The 19,586-nt window shown below is 35.4% G+C and overlaps 1 protein-coding gene and 1 long non-coding RNA gene across 2 annotated transcripts in view; both read left to right on the top strand.

Moving 5' to 3' along the window:
• Positions 1 to 347: 347 nt before the first annotated feature.
• Positions 348 to 19,586, top strand: part of LOC114278450 (uric acid degradation bifunctional protein TTL) — a 71,724-nt gene continuing 52,485 nt past the window's right edge. The window contains exons 1-3 of the mRNA XM_082869240.1: positions 348 to 453; positions 1,614 to 1,675; positions 1,907 to 1,958. Of these exons, the coding sequence (XP_082725366.1) occupies positions 1,657 to 1,675; positions 1,907 to 1,958 (71 nt within the window). The 5' untranslated portion in view covers positions 348 to 453; positions 1,614 to 1,656. The remainder of the gene's footprint in view (positions 454 to 1,613; positions 1,676 to 1,906; positions 1,959 to 19,586) is intronic.
• LOC145790154 (uncharacterized) lies at positions 10,959 to 16,388 on the top strand. Its single transcript, XR_014328800.1, has 4 exons — positions 10,959 to 11,143; positions 11,261 to 11,727; positions 11,903 to 11,987; positions 16,049 to 16,388. It is a non-coding gene; the product is annotated as an uncharacterized LOC145790154 (long non-coding RNA).

The following is a 19,586-nucleotide window of genomic DNA, read 5'->3' as shown; positions in this document are numbered from 1 at the left end:
TTGGTTGGTGAATCAATAGTAGAAACGCCATTTCAAATGGCGTTTTAAAAAAAAAAAAAAAAAATTATTATTATATGCACAGTAAAAGCGCTATTTTAAATAGCGTTTTCTTCAGAAATTTTTTTTATGTTAAAAGCGCGATTTGGAACAGCGTTTTCTTAATTAAAATCGCGATTTAAAATAGCGATTTCACTATTCATCAACTTTTGGCCTCCTAACAGTAAAAGCGCGAATAGTAATGGCACTTTAGCTTAGTTTTGGACTTCCGTCAGAAGTTGGCCTAGTTTTGGAAATATAATGTAAAAAAGGCTTATATTGGGAAAAGCCTCCGTATATAGCACGAGATAGGAGAGATAGAGACAGAGAGAGAGGGAGAGAGAAGAAGGAGAAGAGCCAAAGCTGCCGCTGGGACCAAAGAAGACGTAGAGGAGCAGTCACCATAGCTCGAAGCAGGTAACTTCACTCTCTCTTCTGTTTGCCTTACCATCCCACCCTAAGAATTCTTTCCTTTCCTTTCGTCATCATGAAAAACCCTTTGGTTTTAAGCCCTCAGTTTTATTTATTAAAATTAAAATAAAAATGGATTGATGAAACATTTTATTTAAATGATGTAAGGTTTATTTTGTCACTTTTTGATGGAAATGACCTTCTTTTAAGGTATGGAACATATAATTTTTTCATTTTTTTAATATAGGAAATGAAGAAATATTATTTGAAAGTGTAAGAACTGTTTTTGGTCTGCAACAAAGAATCTTATTTAGAGTTTTGAATAAATAGTTAATTATTTGCTATCATTTTAGTGATTGAGAGCCTTGACCCCATGCGGGATAGACATCTGTTTGAATTGAGCTCTTCTAGTGCACCTACTGTTTTTATTATTATTTTTATTTTTGGGTGGCACTACAAAAAATTAAGGTTTTAAAGGCCAAAATTTGGGGACAAAATTGTTTTTTAGGACCAAATAATTTTGTTGCCGAAAGTGTCGTCGTCATATTTTTAGCAACAAAAATTGGACATTAGTGATGAATTATTATCCTTTTGGATCAAATTTTTTGTCTCAAAAAATAAACCATTTTGAGACCAAATTATTTTGTTCCTAAAAGTCTATTTATTAGTGACATTTTCAAAATTTTGTCGCTAAAAGTCTTGTTTTTAACTTTTTGGAGAGACCTTTTAGCGATTATCTTTATGACGATGAAAATTGGTCCCTAAATGTCTTTTGCGACAAAATTTTCACTTTTAGAGACCAAAATATTTGGTCTTTAAAACTTTTATATGTTGTAGTGTGGAAATAGATTTTTACTTGATTTGATTAAAAGAAAAAAAAAATTGTCCAATAAAAGGAAGGATATTATACAATCCAGAGATTTATCAATGAGGTCTTGATTTTTTGAAATTTCTTATCAAAATGCTATTCAGGGAAACAGATAGATTTGAGATGAAAATCCACCAAAAACATAATTTGTCGATTGATGAATTTTTCTTTTATATGTTGTGCTTTAATTTTTGACTGGTAACCGGTGGGGTAGGTTAGTCTAACTTGGAACTTCTTGTATGTACACATATACTAGAGCAATTCAGTCACTTGGTAATTCCATTCTTCATTATACCAGTTTCATAATTTTAAAGGGTTGGGACTCGAAAGGGCTGAGAGACATGCCCCCTCAATCTTCAGGTAATGTTTCTACTTCATTGTCATTGCACCTTCTTGGGGGTGTACATTCTTTTCTTCAGTTCATCTTGGTCTAGATCCATGATCATTATTTGACTTACTGCTTTTTCCCTTTTTTTTTATTAGCTTATATTTATGAACAAAAGATTCTGGAAGTTTTATTTTGTTAACAGTTTCTAAAGTTTTGAAACATGAGTAAAATGTCTTCATAAGATTTTCATTGTAATAAAACAGGCTTATTTGGAAGTTTTGATGGCATGTGTGGAGTCGGAAAAAAGAAAATAAGGTATGCTTTACTTCTCAATATGTTGTGTGTATTTTACTTATTCAATTGCATACTATTTTTATTTTGCAATTAAATGTTTAATTTTCATTTTAATTGTTCAATCAGTAGCTACTCTACTCTTGTAATAATGCTACGTATATTACATAGTAATTTCATAAATATTATTCTTTTTGAAAAATGAAAAATCCTTTTAATTGATTGATTGTGTAACTCATGTAGTGGTTTGGTTGGTATTTTCTTAAGAACGATTGGTTCTTGCACATCATAGGCCAGAAAACTTAAGCAAAAATTATAATCAGAATTTTAATTGTAAGATGTATATCTATATAACAAAACACCACATTTTTTTGAAAATGTCTTTAAACTATGTTATACATAGTGCGTAGGGGAAAATTAGGATTGGGAGTTGTGCAACCGTACTTTTTGACTTTTGGTGAATAGTGATAACTTTTTAACTTTTTAAGTAGCTTTTTGACTTTTTGGCTTTTTGGCTTTTTTTTCAACTTGCCAAACTTGGCCTTAGTTTTAATAGTTTAGATTAATTTGTCTTCTATTTTATAGTCAAGATCATTAGCTAACCTTTACTTTCCCTTCCAAAGATGTGTCATAGGTGACCACTTCATCGATAGGGCATTGCTAGACTTAGGTGCTAGTGTCAACTTGTTGCCTTACCAACAATTGGAAAAACAACAGATAAAAGAATTGCTAACAATAACGGAAACAAGCTCTACCCTCTAGTCACTTAGTAATTATTGGCATTTGAAAGTGAGCTAGGGACCCCAGGCTCTAATGAGATTGGCATTCAGCTTAGGAGGATGTGCCCCATTTAAGGCGTTACCTAGGCACTACAACAAAATGCACCTTTGGCCACCAAATTTGGAGACAAACATTTTTGATCGCCAAAAGTCGGACCTTTGGCGACTAAATTTCATATTGGTCAGCAATGTTGTGAATTTTAGTTACTATTATTTTTTTAGTAGCCATATAATAGTTACTAGCTACTAAAACAAAATTTAGTAGCTAAAAATATGCACAATAGGCAACTAAAAAGTTTTTTTGTCGGTGTTTGTCGAAATTTTAGGCTACTAATTCTGCTTTTAGTCGGCGTACACTGTCTTTTGCCGACCAAAAAAATTTCGTCGCTAAAAAATGGGGTTATTTATTCGGGAACTCTTGCGCGACTAAATAATTTAGTCGTTGATTAATTAGTCTTGCCGACAAAATAAATATTTAGTCGCTAAAGGTAGGAAATTTGTTCTGGAGGGAAGCGTAAATATTGGCGCCCTCCCATTTGTTTCACACACAAAAACACAGACCACTCACAAAAACACAGACCACTCAACACCAAACCTGATGCCAACTCCACCGTCGTAGGTCGTCAGCGCCACTGCCACCGCTGGAAATCACCACCGCCACTACTGCAAATCACAGGTTTTTGTCTCTCTCTCTGTCGCTCTTGGTCTTCTCCCTCTCTGTCAATCTCGGTCTTCTCCCTCTCAAGCCATCTCTCTATTTCTCTCTCTCTCTCCCTTCCCGTATGTCCCCATCTCTCACACTTCATCTAGGGTATATTTTTGTGTTGATTTTGTAAATGGGTTTCGTAAGACATTCGCTTTGCTTCGTCAATTAGAAGAAATAAAAATTAGGGACCAAAAAAGAAAAACCCTGAATACCCAAACAGCGATAAACCCTTCTCTCTCTCTCTCTCTCTCTCTCTGTGGACATTGAAGCTCAATGCTTCTCGAATTCGAGTGCTCGATCCACAATTTTGCTTAATTTCACTCGCATTTTACTTTTATCTGTCAGATGCCATCTTCATATTGCTTTATACATACATTTATTAACCACATATACATATACCCTGCTATATATATATATATATATATATGCATGTGTGTGTTTATCTTTGTTCACAGTTGAAATTGTTACAAAATGGTATAGCTACCTAACTTTCCATGATTATCATAAACAGTAATGAAGGAATGTAAAAAATAATATGATCAAAATTAGTAAAGGCTGACTTAGATGTGTGGTTGAATCTTTAGGAAAGACTGATAAAACAGTTCTTGCCTTGTTATTTTGTTAATCCATAACTCATTGATTCTCTAAGGTTTTCCTTGGATATTGCATTAATGGAGGAATTCGTGGAGGGGAAAGAAAAGGAAAGCATCCTTTTTTTTTCCCTCCACTTTTCTCTTCGGTTTTCTTTTTCCACCTCAAATCACGTCACAAATTTATGATCCAAAAACAACATAACTGTTTTACAATGAGAAGGAAAGAGGAATTTTTTTTTGGCAGGAATAGCATTGTTGAATTGGAAAAAAAGAAATGGAACTTGCAACAAGTAATATGTTTCTCGCAAATGATGATCTTAATATACAAAAATGCTTCGTGAAGGTGCTATGAGGAAGCATTTTTCTTTTCTTTCCTTTCCTTTCCTTTCCTTTGTGTATTTGTGTGTGTGTTCTGTTGCCATTCTGTTTATATAAAATATTTAGATTGGGTATTACATTTGTATAGATGTGCATGTGCACACACACTAGTACGCATTTCTATATGCACCATTAGATAGAATTGAATTGATATTACCTACTCCTTTAAAGCCTTAATTTAACACTAGGCCAAGATGATCATGTTGAATGTAGTTGTTTGACTGATTAATTAAAATAGAGGGTTCAAGATAATATGATATGATCTTGTGTGATGCCAAACGTTAGTGTTGGATCTATGAGAGTGGTTGTTGCATGTACTTTTGTAATTCACACATACACACAAAATATTTGATGGCATTGAATATGATAGGACATGGTATTGTGTAACAGTGGAATTGGATGTTGGAGATGGATAAAGGTTATCTTGTTGCAAAAGAAAGGATAAAGAGCAATGATATGGTTGATGTCAATTACAAATATGTAAATCATATATACAAGTACATACACAAAAATATCAACACATATGAACCCATGACATACAAAAAAATTTAGAATGAAATTTAAACAAAAATATAGGTGGTGTTTGTTTTGAGGGATTGAGACATGGGATTGGATTAATAGTCCCTCCGGACTAATAGTCCATTGTTTGTTTCAAAATTTTTAATAATTTGGAGGTACAACTTAAACTTACACTCCTCTATATTTGTGGGGTTTTTTTTTTCTCAACCTTCACTCAATTGTGATTTCTCCAAAAATAATTATCTAAAAGTTGATAAAGGCAGTATCTTTACCAAAGATGCATGGTTTGTCCGATGTTTGTGGCATAGATGACAGTGAAATAAATCACTTGTCCTTGGTGTTGGAACTATGGTTGTTAGAGATGAAATTCATGTGACAGTCTCTAAAGGTTCGTTGGGTAGATAGATGGTTTGGTTGAGAGTTTGTTGGGAAAATGCGAAGATTGAGAATTTCATTTGCATCGACAATGATTTATCAAAGGTAGTGAGCCATTTTTTTTTATCAAATTAGTCCCTCCGGACTATGATGTCCCATTGGGGGGGGGGGGGGTGGACACATATGGGCGGGATAAGGGAGGAGATGGGATTAGGTGGTTAAATGACCATTTTGACCCAACGCTATTTAATTATGTATTACATTTAGTAAAATTCAATAAAATTTAAATGTCTCAATTTAAAAATAATTAAAATATTAAAGCTATGTTTAATATTGCTATTACTTGGTAAATAATTGAAAAGGGTAAAATAGTCTTAATTTGAGTAGACGTATGTCTTTCGAATTCAAATATGAATTTAAGAAATTTTGGGACCTTTGTATGGTCGGTCTATTATGCGTCTGGTTTAGAATTTGAATAGGACAAATAGGACCTTCTACTATCCACAAATCTTGCATATTGTGGATTTTCCATGATTGAGTAATTTTCTATGTGTTGTCCATTCCCATGTTCATCTTTGCTTGGTTTGTAGGGTTCGAAAGATGGACAAGAGTTGGAAGATGATCAAAGATAGGTTGAAAAGTAAAGAGCATCAACGAGGTGTTCAGTCATTTATTGAGTTTGCTACGAAGAATTTAGGGCCACAGGATGAAATTCGTTGTCTGTGTGTCGATTGCTTGAACGGCACAAAATTTGGTCGACAAGTATGGTTGCACTTAATTTGAAGAGGAATCGCGTGTTCTTATCGAACTTGGGTGCACCATGGGGAACATGTTCCCATCCGTCGTGATCAGCCTATTGTGTCAAACAATGATACTGAAAGCAATGGAGCTGGACTGACAGCCAATCACGATAATTTGGGTGAACTGTCTATTATGTTAGAAGAGATTTACATGAGTGGTCTTATGGATGATCATATCGACGAAGAACGTAATAGTTTGGAGATGCACAATTTATTGAAGTTCACTAAGTTGTTCGATGATGCTCAATGATGCTCAACGCCAAGTATATCCGGAGTGTGAAAAGTTCTCCATCTTGTCCTTCATTATTAAGATGCTTCACGTCAAGGTGTACAATAAATGGAGTAACAAATCGGTCGATATGGTTATGCAAGTTTTCAAAGACATTCTACCAAAGTGTGATGAAACTGTTCCATGGATCATTTATAAAGTGAAAAAGTTCTTACGTGAATTGGGTTTGGGATATGAGATCATTCATGCATGTAAGAATGATTGTACTTTATTTTGGAAGGACAACGCAAAATTGGAGAATTGCCCTACATGTAAGGAGTCTAGATACAAGTTGAACGACAAGACGGGTAAAAAAATTCGTCACAAAATATTAAGGTACTTTCCTTTGACACCGAGGTTGAAGAGATTGAACATGTCGAAAAAAACAGCCGCAAATATGAGATGGCATAAAGATAAACGTGTGGATGATAGAGTGTTACGACATGCAGCTGATGGTGAGGCATGAAAAGACTTTGATAGGCAGCATCCTACATTTTCTATAGATCCTCGGAATGTAAGGCTAGGACTTGCCATGGATGGTTTCAATCCATTTGAAAATATGAGTACATCGTACTACATGTGGCCCGTAATCTTAATGCCTTACAATCTTTCCCTATAGAAGTGTATGAAAGATCCGTTTGTCATGATGTCATTGCTTATTCCCGAACGATCGGCACCTGGAAGAGACATCGATGTTTACTTGCAACCATTAGTAGAGGAGTTAAACAATTTGTGGGAGCATGGTGTGCAAACATATGATGCCTTAAACGGCCAAATATTTACAATGCATGCAGCAGTCATGTGGACCATCAATGACTTCCATGCATATGGTAACATGTCTGGTTGGAGTACAAAAGGTTACTTCGCATGTCCTAATTGTAACTTGGATGTATCATTGCAGAGTCTGCGAAGTAAGATAAGGTATATGGATTCTCGTCGCTACTTACCTAAGAATCATAATTGGCGAAGAAGTAAGCTCTTCGATGGTGAAATTGAGAATCGGTTGAAACTAGTGGAGTTATCGGGAGAACAAATACTAGAGCAAATTAATTTGGGGACGTATAGGCCATATGGAAAGCGTCCAAACAACCGAAAAAGACAAAGGAATGAAAATCCATCTCCAAACTGGACAAAAAGAAGCATTTTGTTCAATCTACCCTGGAAAACACTGAAGCTTCGACATAACCTTGATGTCATGCACATAGAGAAGAATATATGTGACAATCTGGTTGGGACATTATTGAGCATAGATGGCAAGAACAAGGACACGGAAAAAGTACGTTTGGATTTAGAGGACATGTGAATACGAAAGGAGTTACACTTGATAAGGCATGGCAATGGCTCTTTCGAGAAGCCTCCGGCATTGTACACATTGTCCCCGGCAGAGAGACAAGGTTTTGTGATTTCTTGAAATCGATTAAGTATCCTGATGGCTATGCAACAAATATATCCAATTGTGACACCGCAAATGGTGGTAAGTTAGTTGGCCTCAAGAGTCATGACTGTCCTGTCTTTGTACAATGACTTCTTCCAATTGGGATGCGAGGATACCTTCCTACCATGATTGGGATCGCATTGTTTGAGTTGGGAAGCTTTTTCAAACAGTTGTGCTCAAAGACATTGAGGGTGACTAATTTGGAGAAACTGCAAGAACAAATCATACTTATATTTAGTAAACTTGAGAAGATTTTTCCTCATGCTTTTTTTGATGTTATGGTCCACTTGGCAATTCATTTGCCTCACGAGGCTATGCTTGGAGGGCTTGTGCAATATCGATGGATGTATCCTATTGAGAGGTATAACTATGAGTCTGAACTTTTTTTCATTTAAATAGTTCAATATGACCATACTGACGAACAGGCTGATGTTGACACGTAGGATGCTCGGACTTCTAAAAGGATTTTTGGGAAATAAAGCTCGGCCAGAAGGTTCCATTGCGGAGGGCTACATATCGAAAGAGTGTACGACGTTTTGTTCAATATATTTGGATGGAGTTGAAACGGTGTTTAACCGGGAAGAAAGGTACTATGATGGGGGTGACAATGGCTTGGGTTTGGCAATTTTCACTCAAAATGTTTGTCCGTTTGATCTACTCCCAAGGGCAATTGATGTGTCCGTAGCTGATCGCGAATTGGCTCATTGGTTTGTCCTACACAATAGCATGGAAGTGGACAAATATTTAGAGTATGATGCGAACCAAATATACACCATATGTGCGCTACAATTTTTTTTTTTTTTTTTAAGTCTTCATTATTCCAATTACTCATGAATTACATTGTATTAACTAGAGAACACAAGCTCTTGTTGCAACAACAACATGGAAGTGCATGTGACATTGCAACACGACAATGTAAAGAATTTCCTAAATGGTTCAAAGCTCGCGTAAGCTAAAATTCCTTATAGTATAGTTTACAGATAACGTTAAATTATTCTAAGTTGGAATTAACATGATGTACTTTGTTGTGTAGATGAACCAATTGCGAAACCAAAAGACACCCGAAACAACTGATGAGATGTGGTCATTAGCCAATGGTCCTAATGCCTTAGTGAACACATATTCGGGATGCATTTGTAATGGCGTCCGATTCCATACTATCGACCGTGACAACCGTCGTAAATATCAAAATAGTGGATTGGTAGTAGAAGGGGACCACCAAGGCCAATTGATAAAGTTCTATGGCTGCCTTTGCAAAGTGTGGGAAATGACATTTATTTGGACATCGGGTTGTTTTGTTCCAATGCGAATGGTATAACACCAGTGGTAACCGAACTTTGCGTGTCGAACCACATGTCACAATTGTTAATGTAAGAAGTTGATGGTATAAAGATGACTCGTTTGTGTTACCAAGCCAGGTTCAACAAGTTTTCTATGTTCATGATAGGTGCGAATTGGTGAGTCGTAGAAAAGTTTCAACATCGACGAATTTGGGATGTGCTTGAGATGGATGTGCCAGAAGTTGATGATGTGTTGCAACAAGATGAAACCACTACTGTTGTACCAACTGAGCCTATTGAGGATGTTGTTGTTTTGCGTCGCAATGGTATTGAACCTGAAATTATTTCAATGGAAGTTTCTTAGTCCAATAAGCGTGTACAACCCAAGGGTGTTATGGATGATGCTTTCATCTGTGATGAGGAAGATGAACTAACAATCGCAGGAGATGAAGAAGAAGAAGATGAGCTGCAAAGTGACTTTGATACAGATACGGACATAGAGTTTTTCCGTATGAGTTCAAAATTCCGATATGTGTTGTCTAAGTAGATAGGTCGGAACTTTGTTTCTTTGTCCTTCTTGTTATGTTGATGTAATGGGGGAAATTAAGAATACGGCTTTTGTTCTTCTTCTATTACGTAGTCAGATGTTATCCAAAATTCCTTAATTTTGTGCAATGTTCAACCTCTTAACCTGCTTCACTCATCAGGCTCAAGCACTACTAAAAATCGTTATGTGGTTGGGGACAAGACCGAAAGTTGCTGAAGGTATGTGAATGGCTGGGTATAAAGTAGTCTGCTGTTCATGTATATGCTTCTTTGGCTGTCATAGAGGAAGGAACTTTGGGATCTCACGTAGTTTCTAGTCACAGAGAGAGAGAGAGAGAGAGAATGAATAGATGTTTGGGTTGTACTGGTTTGCTAATCTGAACTCGAGTTAAGCTTGAAAACACAAGCTGATGCCTTAAATCTGCTTCATTTTCTTGGAATCTATTACATCCTGTTGTTATTAATCAGAAGGATGGAACCTACATCATGAATCCTGTAATTTGTTCTAGAAAAGGTAACACTTCCTCAATATAAGATTTTACTTATAAGCTCTGCCATGTGAAGCCAAATAACTCATCTTCATAATTTCACTCTATTGTTTTCTTCCTTGTTATGTTCCTATTAAGTGTAGAAGTAAAGCAGTTCAATAGTTTTTATGGCAAAATTTGAAAAGCATAGTATTATGTAATGTTAATATCAGAGTCTTAATTGGTTGATGCATTCAATCTCAGATAGGAAGGTATATTTGTTGTACAAGGATTGGAGATACAATGGGGGTGTTTGGGAAGAAAAAAAATAGCCAAATTTAGGCTAAAAATCACAAAAAGACAAAATAGGCTAAAATAGCTAATAAGACAAAATATCACATCAAACCCATAATCATTTCATTTTTTCTCTCACAAATATTACATCCAACCACAAAAAAATCCAATCATCTTCCCAAACACAAAAATTTTAGCCTACTTAAAATAGCCAAAAACTTAAATAGCCTACTAAAATAGTCACTTCCCAAACGAGGCCAATCTGAAACAAGAGTTCCTCGAACTTGAGGAACAACGTGTTGATGACCCCTATAGTTATCCACCTACTGGAGTCAGATTGGAGGACTAGAAATATTTGATTGATGTGGCTTGGAAAGATGAATCTCACTTGGTAACAAAATAATTATAAACCCCATTCTTCAAATTAAATTATACGTTGATATGTAAAAATTCTTCACTAAATATTTTTTTCCAGAAACGCTTAAATGCTGGTAGAGCAAATAGGCGTATGCTACCATATAATCATACAAGTGGATCTTGATCATTTACAATAGCAGTGTCGCTTATGGTGTGAAGTTGTTAATTTAGTAATGTACAAATCAATGCTTGTTCTTAATTTTCAATACTACTTTATGCAGTTTTTAATTTTGTTATTTCAAACCTAACAAGTAGATGAGGATGGAGATCTAGATTTTCCTGAATTTTATAAGAAATCACGTTGTCCAAAAAGACGGGAGACTGGATTGACCCCAAATGTGGTGAGCTACATGTGAGTATTGAACATTGAAACCAATTGTCTTGAATATCAATTAATAAAGTTGTTGTAAATTCTTTTGTCATTGTTTGTGCTTCTGGTAAATACTTAATTGTTTTTTTGCCATGACAGGATGAGATGGTGAATCTACAAGTGGTAACCACCGATGCCGGGACTCCATTGACCCAAGAAGAACTATCCAAGCAAGTGCTTGGGCCTAAAAAAAATTACTTGCGTGGATTTGGGATAGGCCCCCAACCCTCTTCGACACCTGATAGTGTGGCACGAGCACGCGATAAACATATGGAGTCAATGAGAGTTGAACTGGAGGTTCTTCGTGAGGAATGTCAAAGAGATCATGAGGAGCTGTTGAGGGAGAAAGAGGCTCGTGAAAGAGATCATGAAGAGCTATTGAGGGAGAAAGAGGAGCGCCAAAGAGATCGTGAGGAACTTATGAGGGAACGAGAAGAGATGATGAAACAAGTCGAACAAGAAAAAAAAGCACGGGAGGCCCAACAAGTACAACTCAATCATCTGAACGACGTGGTGTCACGGCTCACGACCCTCTTGCAGGGTTCAGATGGTCATCCTACTATTCGGTAAGAAGAATTTTATTGATGTGGTTCTAAAAGTTCTACAAAAAATGGATCATGTTGACATTATTGTGTACAATGAACGTAGAATTGTTTTCTAAAGTTCGTATTCAAACCTATTACAATGTTGATTATGGGTTTTGTTTTGTTTTGTTTTGTTTTTTTCCTGTGCTTCGAATAGGCTTTGAGGCGTAATGTGAGTAGACTTAGCAGCAGAGGACTTGGTGTTTCAATACTCCAAAGGATTTCATTCTGATTTCCATAAGGTAACCATATGATTTCAAAGAAATATTCACTTCCCCGGAATTGAGTAGGATGAGCTTATGAATATGAGGGAAGTCACTAAATTAGGAGCCTCATCCAATTGAATGGCATTACTAATATATCAAAATATGCTATGAATGCCTAACATAAATCCCTTTTCCTAATGAACTGCACAATACAATCATTCTTTAGCACTATTTGATTTGTTATATGATGATAGCACTGTCTGAGCATTCCATATCATAATAATATATGTCTGCTAAAGTCTACTTTATGTTTCTTGTATTGATACTTGCTTCCTATCATTATTGTCCAATTTGTAAGCTTTTTTTTTCAAGTTTCTGTACACACACACACACACACACACAAGCTCTATCACACACACAAACCCTGCATAGTGAAAAATCTGCTATAAAGGACATCAAGATAGCACACTGCCGCAGATATGTTAGAAGGCTCTTTGGATGTCACAGGTAGCTTTCTCGTGACAAATAGGGCATGTGGGGATAGACGAGATGTAATTAGTTTTTATGTTAAGTTTTATAGTAGGTTTAATTTTATGTTTTTTTTATGCTTTAAGTTATTATATATCAATGTTTGATTTAGGGTATCTCTCCCACCTCTTTTTTTCTATAAGCTTTGGTATGATCTCTTCATCCTTAAATGGGATCGTAACATAGCCTTTTATTTGTTTCATCCCTAATATCATGATCTTATCATAACTTTTACATGTTTACGATATAAGGTTTATGGTCATTCAAGAACATATCACATGTTGATATGGATCTTTTGAAACCATAATATTTTATTAATCTTTTTCACCTGCTATAATTGGATTTCCTTTCGGTTTATTTTCTCATATGCTTACATGTTTATGTTAATTAGGATATTGTTTATTATTTGGTTTGAATAGTTCCAATCCTTACCCTAACTATAGCTCCCAAATTTAGTCCTCTGGTGATCTTTAAGTAAAATAGGGCTTTATTTTGATTCCATTATTTTTTGGGTTATTGTTGGTGGTACCCTAAATAAAAACCAAGTGGCGACTCCCAATAATTTTTCAAAACAACAATCAAAAAATCAAAACATAAATGAAAACAGTTTTTTTGGCACTGGTACTTATAGTGGCAACTCCATTGACCCTCTAGCGAAGTACCTTTTCAGGTATATTAAAAGGGTGTAGTATAGGTGAATACCTATCAATCATTTCCCTAAACACAAATTAACAGCCGTAAAATCGAAAATATTGATGGTATGCACTGAAACCCTGGCCTGAGGGATGCTCAATGAGACAGATTTCCCAGCCTCTGTAGAACATTTCCTTCTAGAACAGGGGTCCCTATGCATGTGTTACTTGTACTTTGATGAATGCAGATTGTGGTACCACTAATGATCCAGGCTTGTTCTAAGATGTCCCTTTTATGTTCTTCAGATTGGGCACCATTCTAAAGCGCAGTCAGCTAATGTCAATTGGATCCCTGATCCAGCCACTCGTAGGTTAGGAAGAAATGGTGGGAATCTCTACAATGGGATGCTCACTCCAAAACCACTCTTCTGCCTTTATTCTCATATCCAGATTAAAAATGAGGCAAACTGTGTTCAAGTAAAAATACTGATAAAATTCTCAATTAGCCCTAGATGTAGAAGAAACCATGACACATCTACTTCAATTATTTGTGCTTTGTGACCCCGAAACTTATGTGGCACCACTGTTGATTTTGATAACAAAATTAAGCTTGATGTTTTAACTTTTTTCTTGATCTCTTTAGAAATCATATTGATATAGTTTCATGACAACCACATATGGAGTTTTGAACTACGAAAAAGATAAAAATAACTCCTAAACTTCAAAATGAGAAATTAACACCCTACCAGCTTGATCGATAACTTTTTATTTTAATGTCTTTAGGAAGTCAGGCTCATTTATTTTAACCACAAAAAATACTCTGTTGTATTTTTTTTGTGGTTGGTTTATGACAAAAACCATAGAGCTGCTGTTTTAATAATTTTTTTGGATTCCTAATTGTCTACAGTTCTAGAGAATTTTGTGAACTCTTTTGCTTATGAGTTTGGATTGTGTGACTGCAATAAACTGCAAAATTTCATTCGAAAAAATGCCTTGAACATTGATTTATGAGATCCCCTCATGGCTGAATTTTTAATGTTTTCTTGTATTTATGCTAAATGAGGATCAAGTAAGAGAATTGCCATTAACTTTGTGAACTCTTTGGCTTATGAGTTTGGATTTTGTCACTGCAATAAACTGCATATTTTATTGTATTTATGCTAAATGAGGATCAAGTAAGAGAATTGCCATTAACTTTGAGATTATCAAAACTATTTGTGATCATTATTTTAGTGTCATTGAAATGTTTTATAAGCTCAATGTGAATTTGTGTTTTTTTATTTATTTTGTCAAGAGTATGAATCCAATTGACTATGATTTGGACCCCAAGCAAATGGAGGTTAAGTATTGATACACTTTTGTTACTTTTTTTGGTTTTGGCTTTTGTTACTGTGGCTGCCGCAGCAAAATTTGATTTTGTGTTCATCAAACTGTTGAGGTTTGGATTGTTTGTATTGAATTATCAAATTTGTTGAGATTTCGAATAATAAATCCTATGAGTTTCCAAGGTTGAGGTGCATATAAGTCTGGGAGTTGGAGTGATTTACCCCGTAAACCTAGTCGAAAAAGGCTGTTCAGGGGCAAAAATGCAACGCAGCCCCCGAACCACTCCATGGATGTAACGGGTAGCTTCCTCGTGACAAATAGGGCTTGTGGGGACAGACGGGATGTAATTAGCACACGTAGTTTGGGAGTTGGAGTGATTTACCCCATAAACTTAGTCGAAAAAGGTAGTTTGGGGGCGAAAATGCAGCGCAGCCCCTGAACCACTCTATGGATGTAATGGGTAGCTTCCTCATGACAAATAGGACCTGTGGGGATAGACGAGATATAATTAGCACACGTAGTTTGGGAGTTGGAGTGATTTACCCCGTAAACTTAGTCGAAAAAGGCGGTTCGGGGACAAAAATGCAACGCAGCCCCCGAACTACTTTATGGATGTAACGGGTAGCTTCCTCGTGACAAATAGGACCTGTGGGGATAGATGGGATGTAATTAGCACACGTAGTTTGGGAGTTGGAGTGATTTACCCCGAAAACTTAGTCGAAAAAGGCCGTTCGGGGGCGAAAATGCAACGCAGCACCTGTACCACTCTATGGATGTAACGGGTACCTTTCTTGTGACAAATAGGACCTGTGGAGATAGACGGGATGTAATTAGCACACATAATTTGATAGTTAGAGTGATTTACCCCATAAACTTAGTCGAAAAAGGCTGTTCGGGGGCAAAAATGCAACGCAGCCCCTGAACCACTCTATGGATGTAACGGGTAGCTTCCTCTTCACAAATAGGACCTGTGGGGATAGACGGGGTATAATTAGCACACGTAGGTTGGGAGTTGGAGTGAAAAACGCCGTAAACTTAGTCGAAAAAGGTTGTTCGGGGCTAAAAATGCAAAGTAGCCCCTGAAAACGCTCAACAATGAGAATGATCATATAGATGGGTCCATTTATAAGATTCTAGGTGGTTTGGATTGACTAGCCTAATTTATTGAATTGTCACAGCTTATATGCAATAGTCAAAACCATTTCAATGATCTCTCAGTACAGTGAAACATTTACCCAACAACATGATATTTTTGCCAAATGTGACAACCAAACAGGGTTGTAAAGAACCAAACTGAAGAGTAGGCCCGATTTAACCTTAATGTTGACCTTCAATCATCTTGTAGTTTGACAAATAAGCATTGCCAAGTTTTATAAAGTAATTTTATGTCATTACTACTGCATATGTTGCACAACCTTACATTGATTGTCATTTTTTAGGGGCTAATTTTTTTCTCATTACTGTTGACCTTACATTGATTGTCATTTTTTAGATGCCAATGGATTTTTACTCCTGTGCACTTTGCGTTATTTAGATGCCAATGGACTTTTTTGGCATGGAAATTATGTTCAAATGCTATATGAACTAATGGGTGCAATTTTTGTTTTGTAGATGGCTTTTAGCATAGACATGTGGATCTTTCATTTTTGTGTACGGAGGATAATTTACACTTTTGAACAGTCCTGCTTTTTTGTCGTCCTCTGCTTTCTGGGTGGTATTTGGATGAATCGTATATATAACTTTTGCTGTGGCACGTAATACTTTTGACATGAAACTTATATTTATTGTCGTGGTATATAGATTATCTTTTGTCGTGGTACAGATTACAATGATAATTTGTACCATGCCAAATGGTCATTTTGCATGGTAGTAAATATATTTTTTTGTATGGAGGACATTGTTTTGGTATGCTTATTTCTTATGTATGAACTTATTATTTCCAATTGGAATATATACTTGGTTTTTATAGAAGTTGACATTATAAATTATTCTTTTTTGTTTGATGGTTGTAAGTAAAATATGCACTATGGAATGGGTGATAATATATATATATATATATATGTATATATAGTCTTCTTTTTATACTTGTTACAGGTTGTGGTAGATACATACAGGTTGTGGACAAATTAATTAAAATGAAAAAAAAAAAACATACAATGATGTTTTTGGCGACTAAACAATTGGTAGCTAAAAATGGAGTTAAATATTTTCAGCGACTAAATAGTTGGTAGTTGAAAAAAAATTAAATCTTTTGGCGACTAAATATTTAGTCGCCCAAAACATAAAATTATATTATAGGCGATTAAAACTTTGGTAGCTATAAAACGTAGATTTTAGGCGATTAAACTATTAGTAGCTAAACACCAAATCGAACTTTCAGCGACTAAACATTTTGTAGCCAAAAAAAGTTAGATGAAAAATATATATATATATATATATATTGGCGACTAAAACTTTGGTCGCCCTAGATGCTTGAAGTTTGGCGACAAAAATTTTAGTAGTTGAAAATGTGATATAAATTAAATTAGTAGCTTTTGGCGACTAAGTATTAGTTTTGTTGCCAATACCTTTACTTTTGGCTATTAACAAATTAGTTGACAAAAATAGGACATTTGGCGACTAAATATTTTTTTGTTGCCAATACTTTCCTCGTCAATCTTCCCGCGACAAATCCGGCGACCAAATTATTTAGTTGGGAAAATTTTTCGGCAACTAAAATCTTACTTTTGGCGACTAAAAAAATATTTTAGTGAGGGGACGGGCCATGCTCACCCTATTGTGTCCAAATCCCATATATTACTTGGGTTTTTCAGGCTTTGACCAGTCAACAGGTTGGTATGGGTCGAGCTTGTTTAAAAAACTAAAATCACATCCCACCTATAAGCCAAAATCTTACGGGTCAAAATCAAATTGAACTGGGCTACACATTTTCCATTAGACTTATATTATTAAGTTGTACACATTTTTCATTCACATTTTTCATTCACATATTTTTTTATATTTTCATTAGTTATTTTTCTTTTTTACTTTCTAACATAATTCAAGTATTTTCATTTCTTTTTACCTTTTTACATCTCATACAATCAAAAAACAATAAAGCAACATAATGTAATTTTATTTATAATGCCTACAAGTGGAGTAAAAAAAAGTGGAAGGACTAGCATCAAGGCTAGAAAACCTAACTAGGTTGGCCTTTCCTACCTTGAATTTGATCATGTGCTACCTGTCTCAGACTCTAAAAAATGAACCCTTTAAGTTAACCAAACTTCACGCTTTGCAAAGAGAAAAAGAGGGATATGATTAGTTGTTGCTATTTTTTTGTTCCATTCAAATCCTAAAACCCCATATAATACATACACACACACACACATATATATATATATATATAGTTATTAATGTATTTTAATGTATTAAATTTGAATTGAATGGCGTTAATTTTTTTGAATACATATTAAAAAAAAAAAAAATTTGACGGGATACTTAGTCGGGCTGATGGGATGGTCAGGCTGGGCTTACCCATGCAGGGTTCATTTTTCTTTTTTACTTTCCAACATAATTCAAGTATTTTCATTTCTTTTTACCTTTTTACATCTCATACAATCAAAAAACAACCAAGCAACAAAATGTAATTTTATTTATAATGCCTACAAGCGGAGTAAAAAAAAGTGGAAGAACTAGCATCAAGGCTAGAAAACCTAACTAGGTTGGCCTTTCCTACCTTGAATTTGATCATGTGCTACCTATCTCAGACTGTCAAAAATGAACCCTTTAAGTTAACCAAACTTCACGCTTTGCAAAGAGAAAAAGAGGGATATGATTAGTTGTTGCTATTTTTTTGTTCCGTTCAAATCCTAAAACCCCATATAATACATACATATATATATAGTTATTAATGTATTTTAATGAATTAAATTTGAATTGAATGGTTTTAATTTTTTTGGATACATATTAAAAAAAAAAAAAAATTGACGGGATAGTTAGTTGGGCTGATGGGATGGTTAGGCTGGGCTTACCCATGCAGGCTCTTACGGGCCGAGTTCATGGGTGGGCTTGGGTTACAAACTTTTGTCCAAAACCCTAAATCATCTTTTATGGGTTGGGTTGGGTTGGGATGGGATGGGCTTGGCACTCAAGCAGGCTAGGACGAGCCATGGGACAAGTGGGACGGGTTGGGTAATATCGGGTTTTTGTCCATGGGCCATTTGATGACTTCTAGCGTTAGCAGTTGGACAGTTGCTGATGCAGCGACTAAAGCCGCTATTGTACAAATTATCTGGGTATGATTTAATTAAATTGTTATCATTGCATCTTATGTAGTGATGCTATAATTTAATTTATTTTGATTGTAGGATAAGTTTGAAATTGGGGATGATTATGAGAACAATTCACTAGCTCTGAGTGTTGCGGGAAGGAAGTGCTATTCATTGCATAACCCCAATACTCGTTCATATAAAGGAGTGAGCCTAGATTGTTTGAATTATTTGATTGATCATGTATGGTCGGATCCCAAAAACAAGGTATGTTATAATTTATTTAAAAAATATTAATTTATTATAATTATATGTAACAAATATTTAATTTGTTTATATAAAGTCACTACGACACTAACAAACTTAACAAGAGCAAGCTACCTTACACTCACACTAGTGGATCTCGGTCTTTTCCGGTGCCAATGAGCATTGTAGTGAGATGTATTTCATTGATTTTATTAATTTTAAGCGCATAATTAAATATGTTATCATAATAATCAAGGGTTGTTAATCTCGGTGTTTGGCATTTCACAGGTGAAGAAGAATGGTGGAACGTTGCTAGATTTCTGTGATTTCTACAAGACGACTCATACAATCAAGAAGAAAAAAAGATTGGATTGGTCTTATATGTTGTGATTTACATGCAAGTATTTAACATCTAGACACTTATAGTAATTATTGTGTTTGACTTATATTAACAATATATATATATATATATATATTACAACGACATGAAGAGATGACGACAGTGCGGGACGACTCTTCCTAGTTTGGAACGCCGATGATGCAAGATGATATATCAAGAACGGTGCTTGGGAAGAAGAAGGGATACTTAAGAGGATTTGGGGTCAGACCAAAGCCCTCTTCCTCTTATTTTGGGTCAAATGCTGCATCACAAG

This window comes from Camellia sinensis, chromosome 5, assembly GCF_055761805.1.
Source record: "Camellia sinensis isolate YWXY chromosome 5, ASM5576180v1, whole genome shotgun sequence".
Lineage (NCBI taxonomy): Eukaryota > Viridiplantae > Streptophyta > Magnoliopsida > Ericales > Theaceae > Camellia > Camellia sinensis.
Note: the sequence above shows the minus strand (reverse complement) of the source record. Positions and strands in the feature narration are given on the sequence as shown.